The 13,155-nt window shown below is 38.3% G+C and overlaps 1 protein-coding gene across 1 annotated transcript in view; it reads left to right on the forward strand.

The window, feature by feature from the left end:
• The window catches only part of LOC149455291 (uncharacterized), a 70,870-nt gene that overhangs the window by 9,261 nt on the left and 48,454 nt on the right, over positions 1–13,155 (forward strand). The window contains exon 2 of the mRNA XM_089686488.1: positions 3,185–3,244. Coding sequence (XP_089542614.1) covers positions 3,185–3,244 — 60 coding nt within the window. The remainder of the gene's footprint in view (positions 1–3,184; positions 3,245–13,155) is intronic.

The raw sequence follows: 13,155 nt of genomic DNA on the forward strand, positions 1-13,155 counted from the left end.
TGCCTGGCTGTGCAGGACTATAGGGACCCAAATCTTCTAGCGACTTCTAAGGGGGTAGTGCTACATACCTTTGCCTCGTCAGCTGTGGCTTCTTAGAGATGCTGAGGGAGGGAAGCAGAAAAACATATCTTCATGGAAGGTGTCCAACAATTGGGTGCTGACACTGATAAACAGGCACTGCATGTAGAGGGACATCAAGTTTTACAATGTTTTATATTTTGTAAACTGCAGGGCTGTCCAAACAGGCTCTGGATTCAGAAAGGCATCCAATAACATGGTGAGTTATCTGATTTGTGAACTCTTGGACTTGTACACAGGTGCTAGATGCAGAAGCACATCAAGCATTGTGATATTTTATTAATATTTTAAATTGCTGGGTTTACTGTTCAGGGAAACAGTTTTAAAGGAACGGTCACTTTCACTAAATAAAAATAAACATTTGTATTTCAATCTGCAAAATGCTTTGGTTCTCTAAGACTGAAAAATAATTCAAAGGTCCCTTCTTCACAATCATGTTATATAAGGAGCTTCCCAAAATCACTATCCTCCAGTTTATGTGAAAGGTTGACCACTTGGTACTGAAATCTGCAATCTGCATGGAAGTTGGTTTGAAGTTGCAAGATGAGTTTCATGTTTTTTAAAACACTTTATACATATCCTACAAAAAATAGGGATGCTGAGGCAGTGGCATTTTAGTAAAATTGTTTTTACAATTTAAATATATAGTTGACACTATGGCACTGGGAGCACATTGGTGCATTCATTTTTTTGGTAACATGGCGGATGCTGGGCGGATTGGATTTAGAAACAGCATTTCCTTGGTTTTATCTTGCCCAGATTTCTTTTTGCAATTACAGTTAAGCTACAGTTAAAAATTCCTTGCAAGCCACATGATAAAAACCTTTTTTAAAACAGTAATCCAGTGCATTTTTAAATAACGTGTCAGTAAAACAATCCCTTTGTCTGCATAGCTGATTATCACTCTTCCAAAAGATTTTACTCATAAAGCACAGAATATAGTTGTCTCTTTTTGCTTGTCATTTGTCATTCAATCCAAGCTTTACCACAATTTATGATAAGCAAAGGCAAATAAAAAAAATGACAATATACCGTATTAGACATTAGGATACCCTTGTAATCAAACTAATATTGTCTATGTTTCTACAGAGATGGAAATGTGTAGCCATTTAGTCGTTGTAAAATATAACACTATAATATCATCATCTATATTTTGGACGTATCCAGTTACCACTTTATAAATGCTGTGCTGCAGGCATAGGTTACATATAACTATTATGTTTTGAAGGGCCCAATTGATAAAATGTCACCAATTAATGGGGTTTAAAGTTTCAGCTTTTTGTTAACAAATAACACACATTTTATACTTACCTGCTCATTGTAATGGTTTTGCACAGAGCAGCCTCGATCCTCCTCTTCTAGGGCACCCCACCGCCACTCCTGGCTCCTCCCCCTTGACCAGTGCCCCCAATAATAAGCAACTTGCTATGGGGGCACTGGTGTGTGCTCGCTCCCGAGGCCCACTCCATGCATCCATAAGACACATAGAGCCGTGACTTGGCCCTGCTCCGTTCTCTCCTCATTGGCTCACTGGCTGTGATTAGATTCCTCAGCCAATGAGGAAAGAGAAACCCAGGACAGCCAAGACTCCCGTGTACATCGCTGGATCAAGAGGGGGCTCAGGTGAGTATTAGGGGAGCTGTGGGGGGAGCAGCACACAGAAACTTTTTTACCTTCATGCGTAGCATGCATAAAGGTAAAAAACCTTCAACCTTTACATCTATTTTAATGGGTGTAGAAGATTGTCTGATTACAAATTCATGCTGGCTTGATTTAGAAAGGGTGTAGAAAATATTCACTGAACAAAGGTAACAAGTGAAGTTGTGTTTCTGAACTTCAAATCTTGTGCAGGGAAGTAAAAAAAACACATAGTGGGAGAGTTACTAAAACCGGTGCACTCAGAATCTGGTGCAGCTGTCCATAGTACCCAATCAGCTTCTAACTTCAATTTGTTCAATTAAGATTTGACAATAAAACCTGGAAACTGATTGATTACTATGCACAGCTGCACCAGATTCTGTGTGCACCAGTTTTCGTAAATCTCCCCATAATGATTTTATGTTGTACATGATCGTATGTTTGAAACAAACACGTTTTCTACTTGAAATATATGTAAAACCTTAAAATGAGCCTCTTGTATTTGCTCTCTTTTGGTCCATTTAATATACTATTAAAGTGTTTTGTTATATGTGTTTGAGCAAAAAAAAAAGGCCTGCTGATCCTGCAAGAAATCCAGTAAGCTCATATCCTCTGGTGCCCTCTGAAGTGTTCTCTGAAGCAGTCTTATCAGCCTCATCAGTTACCTGACTTTCACAGTTTACCTCTGTGAATTAAATCTCCCATATTATGGAGATGAGGAAAGGAAGAGGTGTTCTGTCCTCCTAATACACTTCTTGTTCTAGGGTCACAACACTGCTCCTCCAGTACATTGAGCAAGCATTGGCACCCTAGGACATGAGGTATGCTCCTGGCAGAATAACCTGGTTAAAGTGGAGCTTTACCCAAAAGGGGAAGTTCTGCTTGTTTGCATCCCCCCCTCCACTGCCACACTTAGCATTTTTTAGGGGGGGGGGAGCATGTACCTGGTTTTGACAGGTAGCTGTTCCCACTTTTGGTCAGATTGCCATGGCGATCTGAGTTTTCCCCCCGCAGCCTTCTGGGACACATCAAAGTCAAAGGTCCCAGAAGACTGCGGGACCATTCACAAAATGCAGTGAAGCTTGCTCATGCGCAGTAGGAAACCGGGAGTAAAGCCTTGGACCTACCTGGACCAATCTGGTTGAAAAATCAGCTTGAGTGAGGACATCGCTGGATCCCCGAACAGGTAAGTGTCCTTTGGGAGGATACTGGAGCTCCTCTTTAAGTAGGAAGTAAAAAAGCCTAAAATATAAAAACGAATAAAGATGCCACATCTAAGAACTGGTAAGCTGCAATTTATTACAATTTTGTTTTTTGGTTAAGTATATAAACTCCCACTTCATCCACTTCAATTTTCAGAGGTGCAGAAATTTGTAAACCCTTTACATGTACAGTATCTTAGAAGAATTAGAAGTATACAATCAGTATACATTTAAAGGTAGTAAACCTTTCTTTTTTCCAAATACAGACTCCTGTCCAGTGCTTCGGGTTGTTGCTGATGACAGCGTGTACATTTGCCTATAGTCAGGTATGTCTTCAAAATAAATATTTTCAGCTTACCTAATTGTAAGATTGCTCTCCTATGAGGGGCCTTATCAGTGAGCAAAATTGGATTCATATCCCTGAAATTTCTGCAAAAAACAGGGGATTTTAGCTAAATTTTGTCATTTTGGGGGATGGTCAATGGGAAGGACAAAAGAAGGTAGTTTTTGAGGGCGCAACATGCTTTCAATGGCACCTGAGTGTTATAAATGCTTAATTCAACCCTCCTTGATCCGTTCTTGAGCCAAAAAAAATCCCATCATTAACCTCATTATTTTACCTTAAAAAGGCAAGGTAAAGAAGTAAAATAAAAAAATAACTAAGAGTTTACATTTTGGCGAAGGTTTCACTAAAATCACTATACTCATTCATAGTGTCCCTACTAAGATATACATGAACTTTCATGACAGCATATTAGCAACAGAATTACCATAAAATGGCCAATTAGATAACAATTTTAATTCTCAAAAACTATGTACTGGCCTTGATGTATAACTGCAAAGATTTGCTTTTGTAAATTATATTGATAAATGATTATTATACAATGCAATGTTTACCATTGCAAAACATAGGTTTTAGTATATTCTCCATAGAGTGGTTTATTATACTTTTGCTATTGCCAAAACTTAATGTGCAGCAGTTTAATAGAACAAACACATTTCTTGAATCAGATTTTTTTCATATACAGTACTACATATAATGAACATGAGAATATTAGGAGGTTTTTCTATATACACATGACTGTGGTTTTCCAGCTTCAGTTTTTGTAACCTGGATTTTTACAAAATGCGTTACTTCTATGGATTACTTTATTTTTATTTTGCTTTTTACCTTTTCAGCCTGGGGAGCTCTATTGTCATCCACATTGTTTTTATTCTTCTTCTGATTATTAAAATAATAATAATTTTTTTTGTTACCTGCATCTTCTAGAGGGCTGTGCAAGTCATACACAAACACGTGAAATCTAACCCAAAAGTGTTGAGAATAATTTAAAAAAATAATGTTGCTCCATTTCAGATATATTTTATGTTCACAATAAATTGTGTTTTGTTCTCCTAAACTCATAACTTAAAATTAACCCAAAGTACTTAGGCAGTGTAAAAATTCCCAATAAGAAAATGACTTGCCCTTCCCCTTCCAGTTATTTTGTTGTGTTTAAATGCAAACTATCACAAGCACAACCATGCTTGAATGTGCAGCAGTTTCCTAACCTGAGTATAATATTGCCATCCATTATCTTACAGTGTGATTTTCTTTATTTTTTTTTTATTTTTAGTATAATCGGTTTTTATTAAAGTTTTACATGGTATTACAAAAACAGAAGGTATAAACCAGACACAATTGGAAAATTTACAGTGTGATTTTAAAGCTACCATATTGAAGTGTGCAGAGTATGTTAAGAGGTGTAGCCTCAAACAGCTTTTCTGCAAAAGTGGTAAAAATTTTAAAAAAGCATCAAAATCAATCAACAAATCCATTTTTTGAAATGTACATGCAAATGCTTGGCTACCTTAATATTCACTATAGCTTTGTGATTTTACACATAAGATAGCTATTCAGTGCTCAGATGATATAAATAAATTGTTCAAAGGTAGAACAGGAATGTATTCAAGGGTATGGGATTTCATATTGAGGTGGCCATGTTTTTATGTAACCTACACTATTTAGTTAATATAATATTCGTTTTTTTTAATTAGATTGGAAAAAAATATACATTTAAAACTTCTATATTCATAATTTTACATATTGGAGAAGACATCTTAGCCTCATTTAAAGATATAAGCAATGTACTATCACGTTTTTGTGATAAAGTCTGTTTTAGGTTTCTGCATAGAGGGAGTAAATGCTTATCTGTATATTTCCGAAAGAAAATAACCGCTTATTTTCTCTGTTAATTACTCAGCCAGATTAAATGAAAAAAAAAGTTTCAATATACTGTGCAATTCAGTAATTTTGCATCATGTGCCAGATTTACTTTAATTAAAGAGAGAGTACTACCTGCAAAAGACAGCTTGGGAATATAGCAATTGGCTATATCAGCAAAGTAACATATTTTCATGGAATAAAGTTGCAGAATAATACATTTACCTTGAGAGACTGTATACTGACTATATCTCTGCTTGGTTTATCCCCAAATGTTGAGCCACCATTACAGGCTAAATAAATACATATAATTTTACTTTAATCCTGTAACTTCAAATACTGTTAAACAAACATTCCAGGTAAAATGTTATCATTTGAGAAACAAATCTAGTTTATAATTTAAGAAAAAATCAGCTATGGTCTTTGCTGCCTGGAATGTATGTCCTCAATAGAAATAATGTTTTCTCAGAAGTCTCTTCTTTCCTCCTGACCATATCAGTGTCTTTCATATGAAGAAATGTGATCTGTATTCTTTCATATTCTGTTTTTTAAAAAAACTGCTATCTTCTCACATATTAAAACTCCAGACAATGCTACATGGGGCTCAGTTATCAACACTGATTTATTCTTTTTTTTCTTTGCTATAAAAGCAAGATTTCTTTTATACATGTATGTTTTGTTATGAACTTTTAATTATTTGTGCATTTGCCAGAAGAATTGGAAAGTTGCACTGATGAAAGATTAAAAGCCTAGAGTAACTTCAAGGCAAGAAATGGAAGAAGGAAAATCAATTTTCCCAGCCACTGAGATTTATATAGCGCTCTTTGTTATTTAGAATCAATAGTGCAGTCCCTGTGAATAGCTGAATAATCACTTTTTGTATAGTGTTGGTATACATGTAGACTGAGTCACTGAACCTTCAGTTGCAACACTTTTTGATCATTAACAGATTTTTACTCTTATCCTGATTTCTCTACATCTGTGAATTTCACTTACTGCCTAGAGCAGAGCAATTATTCCACGCTGTGTGTCCATCGTGCCTTGCTAAAATAAATTGATTCTTCAAATACACATTTCCAGTAAATAGAACATGAAATGTAAAGCACAATAGATCTTGTAAAATGAGCGTGAACCCCCTGGTAAGATGTCTTGGAGTAAAAGGCGTTTTGTGACGTGATTATATTCACAGGGGATCCCACTGATCTTTGCTTTTATGGATGCCGCTATCGCCACAATTTAACTTTGAACTGACATTTTCAACTTTAATCAGGCAGTGCTGTTTTTTTTTTCTTTTATTCCTGATTAATATGCACTCTCTTGCAGAATTTTTTTCAATCAATTGCCTTTTTCCTGTTATCGAACATGTTCAGGGTCTGCTAGGTGGTGGTGGTTTTTGGAGTTCTGCATGACATAAGGGAAGGTCGGGCTGCTTAGGGCAGAACACATGTGATGGAATTTTCAGCAGGGCTGTATTTATTGATTGGATACCACTGTGCCAGGCATGCCTAAATGATTATACCCCTTTGTATAGGCTCCACCCTTTCTGTCTTGTGATTATAGTAGTTAAAAATGTTGCCTAAACGTATTTTGAAAGGCAACTGGCCACCTGCTTCAAATGTAGAGATGCCTTTCGATCATATATCCACAAATCAAGAGATGGGAGCGATGGATTTATGTTTCCTGAATTATATGGAGAGCATTGCGTCAACACATTGGAAAGCATTACAAAAAAAGGACACACACTATTTTTCTGAAGCAAGGCACCACAGTGCAGAGTAGTGCCTTATCACGTGTTGTGGTGCATTAAAAAGAATGGGTGTCAGAGATGCAGGCCTTAGTGCGTTAGGGTATCATTGAAAGTGAATTGCACCATAACACGCTAATACATGTAATGGGCCTAGTAGCTTGTGTGTTATGGCTACACATCACAACTGAGAGAGGTGTGAATGTGCCCTAAAGGGTATAGATCATCAGATGGTTTTTAGAGAAATAGATTTTACCACAAAATTACTGAAGTTACTTATTGCTCAATGAGCAAAAACCAATGTTATTTAGAGAGTGTGTGTGTTTTTTGCAGGGCGTATTTAACCGATTCCTGCCCAACCTATAGGCAAATGATGGATGAGCAGGAGCACTACAGTTCTGACATCCTCCCAGTCACGTGCCTTGCACGTGCCCCAGGCGGTGGATGTCATATGACGTCCTCCCAATCACACACCTCTCATATGCCCCAGGGGCTGAACTGCAACGTGATCTGTCACCCACTTTGTCCACCAGACACAGCAGATAACAGATCACTGTACTAGGCTGACATCAGTACCATATGATTGCTCTGACCAATCAGAGCGATCACATGACAGTTATACACAATGAATAGCTTTCATTTATAGCCATTCATTATGTATTATTTTGATGATCTCTGTGATTGGTTACAGTGATCACATGGTACGGACAGGGCCAGTCATAGTGGCTAATCACAGAGATCATCTCAATAGTACACAATGAATGTCGATAAATGAATGGATGCCATTCAAAAAAGTGTAAAAAGAAATCATGATCATTTCCCCAGAGTAGTACAGTGTTACTATGGTAAACTTGCACTGCTACAGTATGTAAAAAAAAGAAAAAGATTTTTCTAAAAATGAAAAAAAAAAAAATTTTTTTTAAAAATTGAAAAAAAAAAGATTAATAATATACATATACTGTCACCAGTCAGTGTCCCTGATCACTGCTACACCAGTCATATGATGATGCTGTATTGCTCTGGTGACACTATGTAAAAAAAATTGTGAAAAAACACATTTTATTCAATTTCTTTATTTTCCAAAAAGTTGTGAAAAAAATGAAATTTTTACAATCACTATGCCTCTTACTGAACACCTCACATTTCGAAAAAGTGGTAATTTAGGGGGTATTTGTACTGTCCTGGCAATTTAGGATCTCAAGAAATGAGATAGGCAGTCAGAACATCAGGATTGATCAATATTATAATATACAAGAGTTTTACAGACTCTATAACTTTCAGAGACTGAATAGTCCTACATTTATGAAGAAAGATTATTTATTTGCAACATTATATAACAAAAAATGAAGAAAAATGTGTTTTGTTTTTTAAATTTTTTTCAGTATTTTTTTGTTTATATTCCAAACAAATAAAAACAATCAGTGGTGATGAAATACCACCAAAATAAAGCTCTATCTGTCTCAAAAAATTATAAAAATGTCATTTTTGTCCAGTGTTGCATGACTGAATAATTGGCATTCAAAATGTGACAGCTCTGAAAGCTGAAAATTGTCGTGGGCAAGAAGGGGGTGAAAGTGTCCAGCACTCACATGATTAACATAGGTTAGTTTATTATATTTACAATTATTTGTATTTGTGTTAATATTATTATTTAATTATTATTTGTATATCACCACAAATTTTTTTCCACTGATTGTTTTATTTATTTCTATAAAAAAGTAAAAAAAAATAGCATGGTAATGAGGGGCCATTTTTGGCATAAGAACAGGTCCAGAATGGTTAAAAGGAACTTCAGTAATCATCGGGAACCATATATGCTAATATAGTGTATAAGTAGCCTTCTTGACTATATACTGTATATGTACACACATACAGTACATGCCCAGTTAGCGTACTTTATCTATAATTAGGGTTTAGGTAAAGACAACAGAAGGTTTCAATGCAGACAATTTAAATGCATGCCCACCTTTCCTGGTAGTCTTACTACTGGGTAATGACCCCAGAGCAGGGCTCAGAGCAGGTGCCAGTTGGAGTGTCCTGAGAGATATAAGGACATTTTTGTTCCTAGGTGAATCAATACTTACATCTAGCATTGTATTGGCAGCAAGGGCAGCAGCATAGGTTTCTTGTGTGAAAGTTCTTATATGTCCTCTAATGGATGTGTTCATTGCATATTCTGGACCACCATCCTTGTCATTCCCCTGGACGCTGCCTCTCCCGGCCATCCCTTGCCCTCCACTGCTGTTCCTGATAATTGGGTAATCCCCTGTGATAACTGTTTGGTGTGATTAGAAATGTCCATGTTCAACAACATTAAACTCATTGGTCACAGGCCACATCTTGGCTTTCAAGTGTTAATCACTTTTGTGTCATTGTGTCCCCTGACTCTGGGGTAAAGCTCAGAGCCCCTGTCAGAGCTGTCAGTAATGTCCCCTATCACATAATTGAAGACAGAATCATGCAGAATATTGGCGTGTGATGGTTTTCATTGCATACATGTACAAGTTAGGTTAGAATATGGCAATTAGAGAGAGAAGAGAGCACCTGATTTTCACATTGGCTTGGATCATATCCAGGGTGTTCAGGATGAGGCTTGTCAGTCATGTCTTCCTGAGGGATACATTTGTTTTAGACTCTCCTCTGGGACAGCATATATTGATGGAACATCCAATTATTTTCACTGGGAAACTTCTGCTATGTATTTCTCAAACGCAGTCTGGAGAATAGTTGAGTTTGTAATATAACAACTGTGTTCACAATTGTTACAATTATTTCTGAAATGTGGTTTATCATTAGAAGGTTCTGTTTAACCAAACTTTTGTCTAAAGCTTTAAAGTGAACCTTACTCAATTTAAAAACATTTAAAAGTAAATGCCCAGTCCTTAAAGTACCTGCTTGTACCTGCAATAAACGTGAAAGCCTTTTCTGTGCCCTTCTCTGAATATGTTCCATTGTGTAACTTTTGACCTTTCTTGACTTAAAGAGTAACTCCACTTTTGTTGAGAAAAAACAATCCCCTCTGGGTGATCAATGTATAGTGCAAGGATTGTAACAAACTTTGTTGCAGATTTTTACCTGTTTCTGATCTGAAAGAATAAGGCCCCTTTCACATGGGCGGACTCTGCCATCATCTGTCCACTGATCCCTGCTGAGCAGGTGGATGACAGGTTCATGTCTGCTCCACTTATGCAGACATGGAGACTGCCCTCTTTCCTCTATGAGCGGCTGGATATAAATGGGCCTCCTGTGCATTTAAATTTCACTGTTATCCAATCCGCTAGACGGATGGGGAATGGATCTCTCATCAGTCTGTTTTTAGCTGATCGGATCAGATGCAGACTTGTGTAAATGGACACATGTCTGTGTACATCCGTCGCTCCATAGAGGGCAATGGATGGTCTAATTGGGTCCTTCTGAAAAACAGACAGGCAGACCCGATTGGTCCACCTGTGTGAAAGGGGTCTGGCTCTTTTTTAGATCATGTTTTGAGCAGAGTGATGGGAGTGACTCATTCATTTAAGCAGCTGGTGTATTTTCAGGGATCTGATGAGAAACGTTGCAGTGTCTGCGTCCCTTTAGAAGTGATAAACCATTAGGAATTATGTCACCCCTGGTTGAAACTGCTTAAGAAGTCAGTGTTTGGCCCAAGCTGGACTGGATAGAGTAAAGGTGTCTATTTTTGGGCTTCAGTCGGCCCACTTGTGATATAAATAGGGGGAAGGCTTAGGTCTGGGACTATAGAGTGTATCTGTTGCTGCTGTGCCCACAAAACCCAAGAAGCCAAGACAGGACCATTGTATACCATCTCTACCACCAAGGGTACTGGCATACCACCACGTATGGACTTTGGCACTATGGATTCCCACCTGTAGAGGTATGCCAGACAGTTAGTCAGGTCAGAACAGATTGTGCATTGCAGTTTTATATAATGTTACTAAAGATGGTAAGTAAATACTGTTAAACTTTTCCGTGAGCCTGGTCTGAAGTTATTCAAAGGGGTGCATACTTTGGCTGCCATATCCAAAAGAACCTGGGTCTGTAAAGTACTAAAGGGGTATAAAGTACATTACAGTACAGTGTCAAGTCAGCATGTAAGAAGAAGGAAACAAGGCCATTACTAAGGGTAACCAAGTACATATGCATGACACATGGCAACCAGTCGAGGCGTGGTCCCTGGCTAAGGTAAGGTGTCCTTTGGTAGAGAGGAAGTCTCTGCCTGGGCTCTCTCCCTAGTGGGCATCTCCAATGGTAATCGGGAGAAGACCAGCATTATGAAGGTCCTTTGCCTAATTGCGTGGTATGCAAGAAGAGGAGTTAACACAGGACCTGCATGAGATCTGCGCTATGTGTCTGGAGGGATCCCATTCTGTTACTGGGAGCAAGGTAACAGAGGTACTCTGGTTGGTGGAGGTAGCATGATACGGCTCGCTAATCCAAATGCAAGATATGCAAGTCACTGTGTGCAGAGCTATGGGCCCACACTACAGAGAGAAACCTGGCTTCATTACTACATGCAGTATCAGCTCATCTCTAAGTCAGGTCATGTTAGATCACGTACATGACCGCAGTTCCTGCCTGGTCCCCAGCATTGGTGAGAGCACCCTCAGGCAAAGTTACCCCTAGTGCATGGGCTCTATAGGCCCCGCCCACACTTCCTGTGGTTTAATCACATCTATAGGGATGCAGACTTTGCAACTTTTCTCATCAGAACCCTGATGCACCAGCTGAACATGAACCACCTGGAAGTGCACCCAAACAGGAAAGAACGCCTGCAGGTTTCCATATTGCACTGAATTTTATAGAAAACAGTAACAGAGGGGAAATTTTCCAGTGGGGAACTGCTTCTGGTAACTCAGGTGACACCTGCTTTGGAGGAATTTCCCTCCCTTTAAAATGTATCTAAAGTATTTTTTTTAACATTCTGATACAGTGTCAAGGGGTTAGAACCCCTGTCAGGGTTTTATTGTTGTCTGTATCCCCTCTGGGGAAATTCACTTTCTCTCTTTGTCACCATAGACCACTATCCCCAGGATCCCAACATTTTGAGTTGTTACTAGAACAGGAATAGCAGGAACACAATGGGGACACTTATTTCAGTCATAACTGTCTACAAGAGGATATCCTTCACTTTTTTCACAAGATGCAAAGGGAAATCTCCCCAGTGGGACACACTATCAGGGTTTTAACTATTCATAACTCTATCCTGAATTAAAACAAAATGTTTTGCCTTTAGATATATTTTAATGGCAGAATTCCATTACCTGCAATCTCCTGATCCAACAAATATGCAGTTACTGGGTCTGTCTTATCGGTCACTGGAATGGCAGTTGGTAGTAGACATAAGCTGGTCTTTAGATCCGAAACTAAATTCTGACCAAATTTTTGTTATTCAGAGATTTAGATGTATAAGAATCTCCAAGTCACAATAGAAGCGAATTGCCCACCATATAGCAGAAATACTGCTACAGGGTGGCAGGACTGTGCAAACTCACATATATATACATGATTTGCATTTCTGGGTAGGGGGCGCGCGCAACTACGGATGTGAATCACCTGGTCCTGGAGATTCTCCGCTGGCACCCGACGATCACCGAGTAACATTGACAGGGGAAAGACCTGTGTGTAAACAACACAGGTCTCTCTCCTGCCAGCATTGACATGCTGCTGTGTATTTCTCTGCACAGCATAGAAATACACAGCAACATGTTTCCCAAGTAAAACACACACAGCACATGTAAAACACAGCACAGCATACAGTTAACTCTTTGATCGCCCCAGATGTTAACCCTTCCTGCCCAGTGTCATTAGTACAGTGCTTTTGAGTAGCACTGATCACTGTATTAGTGTCATTGGGATGTCAGTGGCAGTTAGTCAGTTTCAACCCAGTGTCAGAATGCCCGCTGCAGTTGCGCTATAAGTGGCAGATCGCCGTCATTACTAGTATAAAAAAAATAAAAATTACAGTATATATACCACCATTTGTAGACGCTATAGCTTTCATGTAAACCAATTAATTTACATGTATTGGTATTTTGTTTTAGCAAAGACATGTAGCAGAATACATTTTGACCTAAACTTATGACAAAATTAGATTTTTAAAATTTTTTACAGGGGATCAAATACCACCAAAAGAAAGCTCTATTTGTGGGAAAAAAAGGACTTAAATTTCATTTGGGTGCAGCGGTGCATGACTGCGCAATTGTCAGTTAAAGTAATGCAGTGCCGTATCGCAAAAAATGGCCTGGTCAGGAAGGGGGGTAAATCCTCTGGAAGGCAAGTGGTTAAAATGA

The sequence above is a fragment of the Staurois parvus genome, unplaced genomic scaffold, assembly GCF_062004578.1.
Source record: "Staurois parvus isolate SC_StPar_1 unplaced genomic scaffold, SC_StPar_1.0 ptg000401l, whole genome shotgun sequence".
Classification (NCBI taxonomy): Eukaryota; Metazoa; Chordata; class Amphibia; order Anura; family Ranidae; genus Staurois; species Staurois parvus.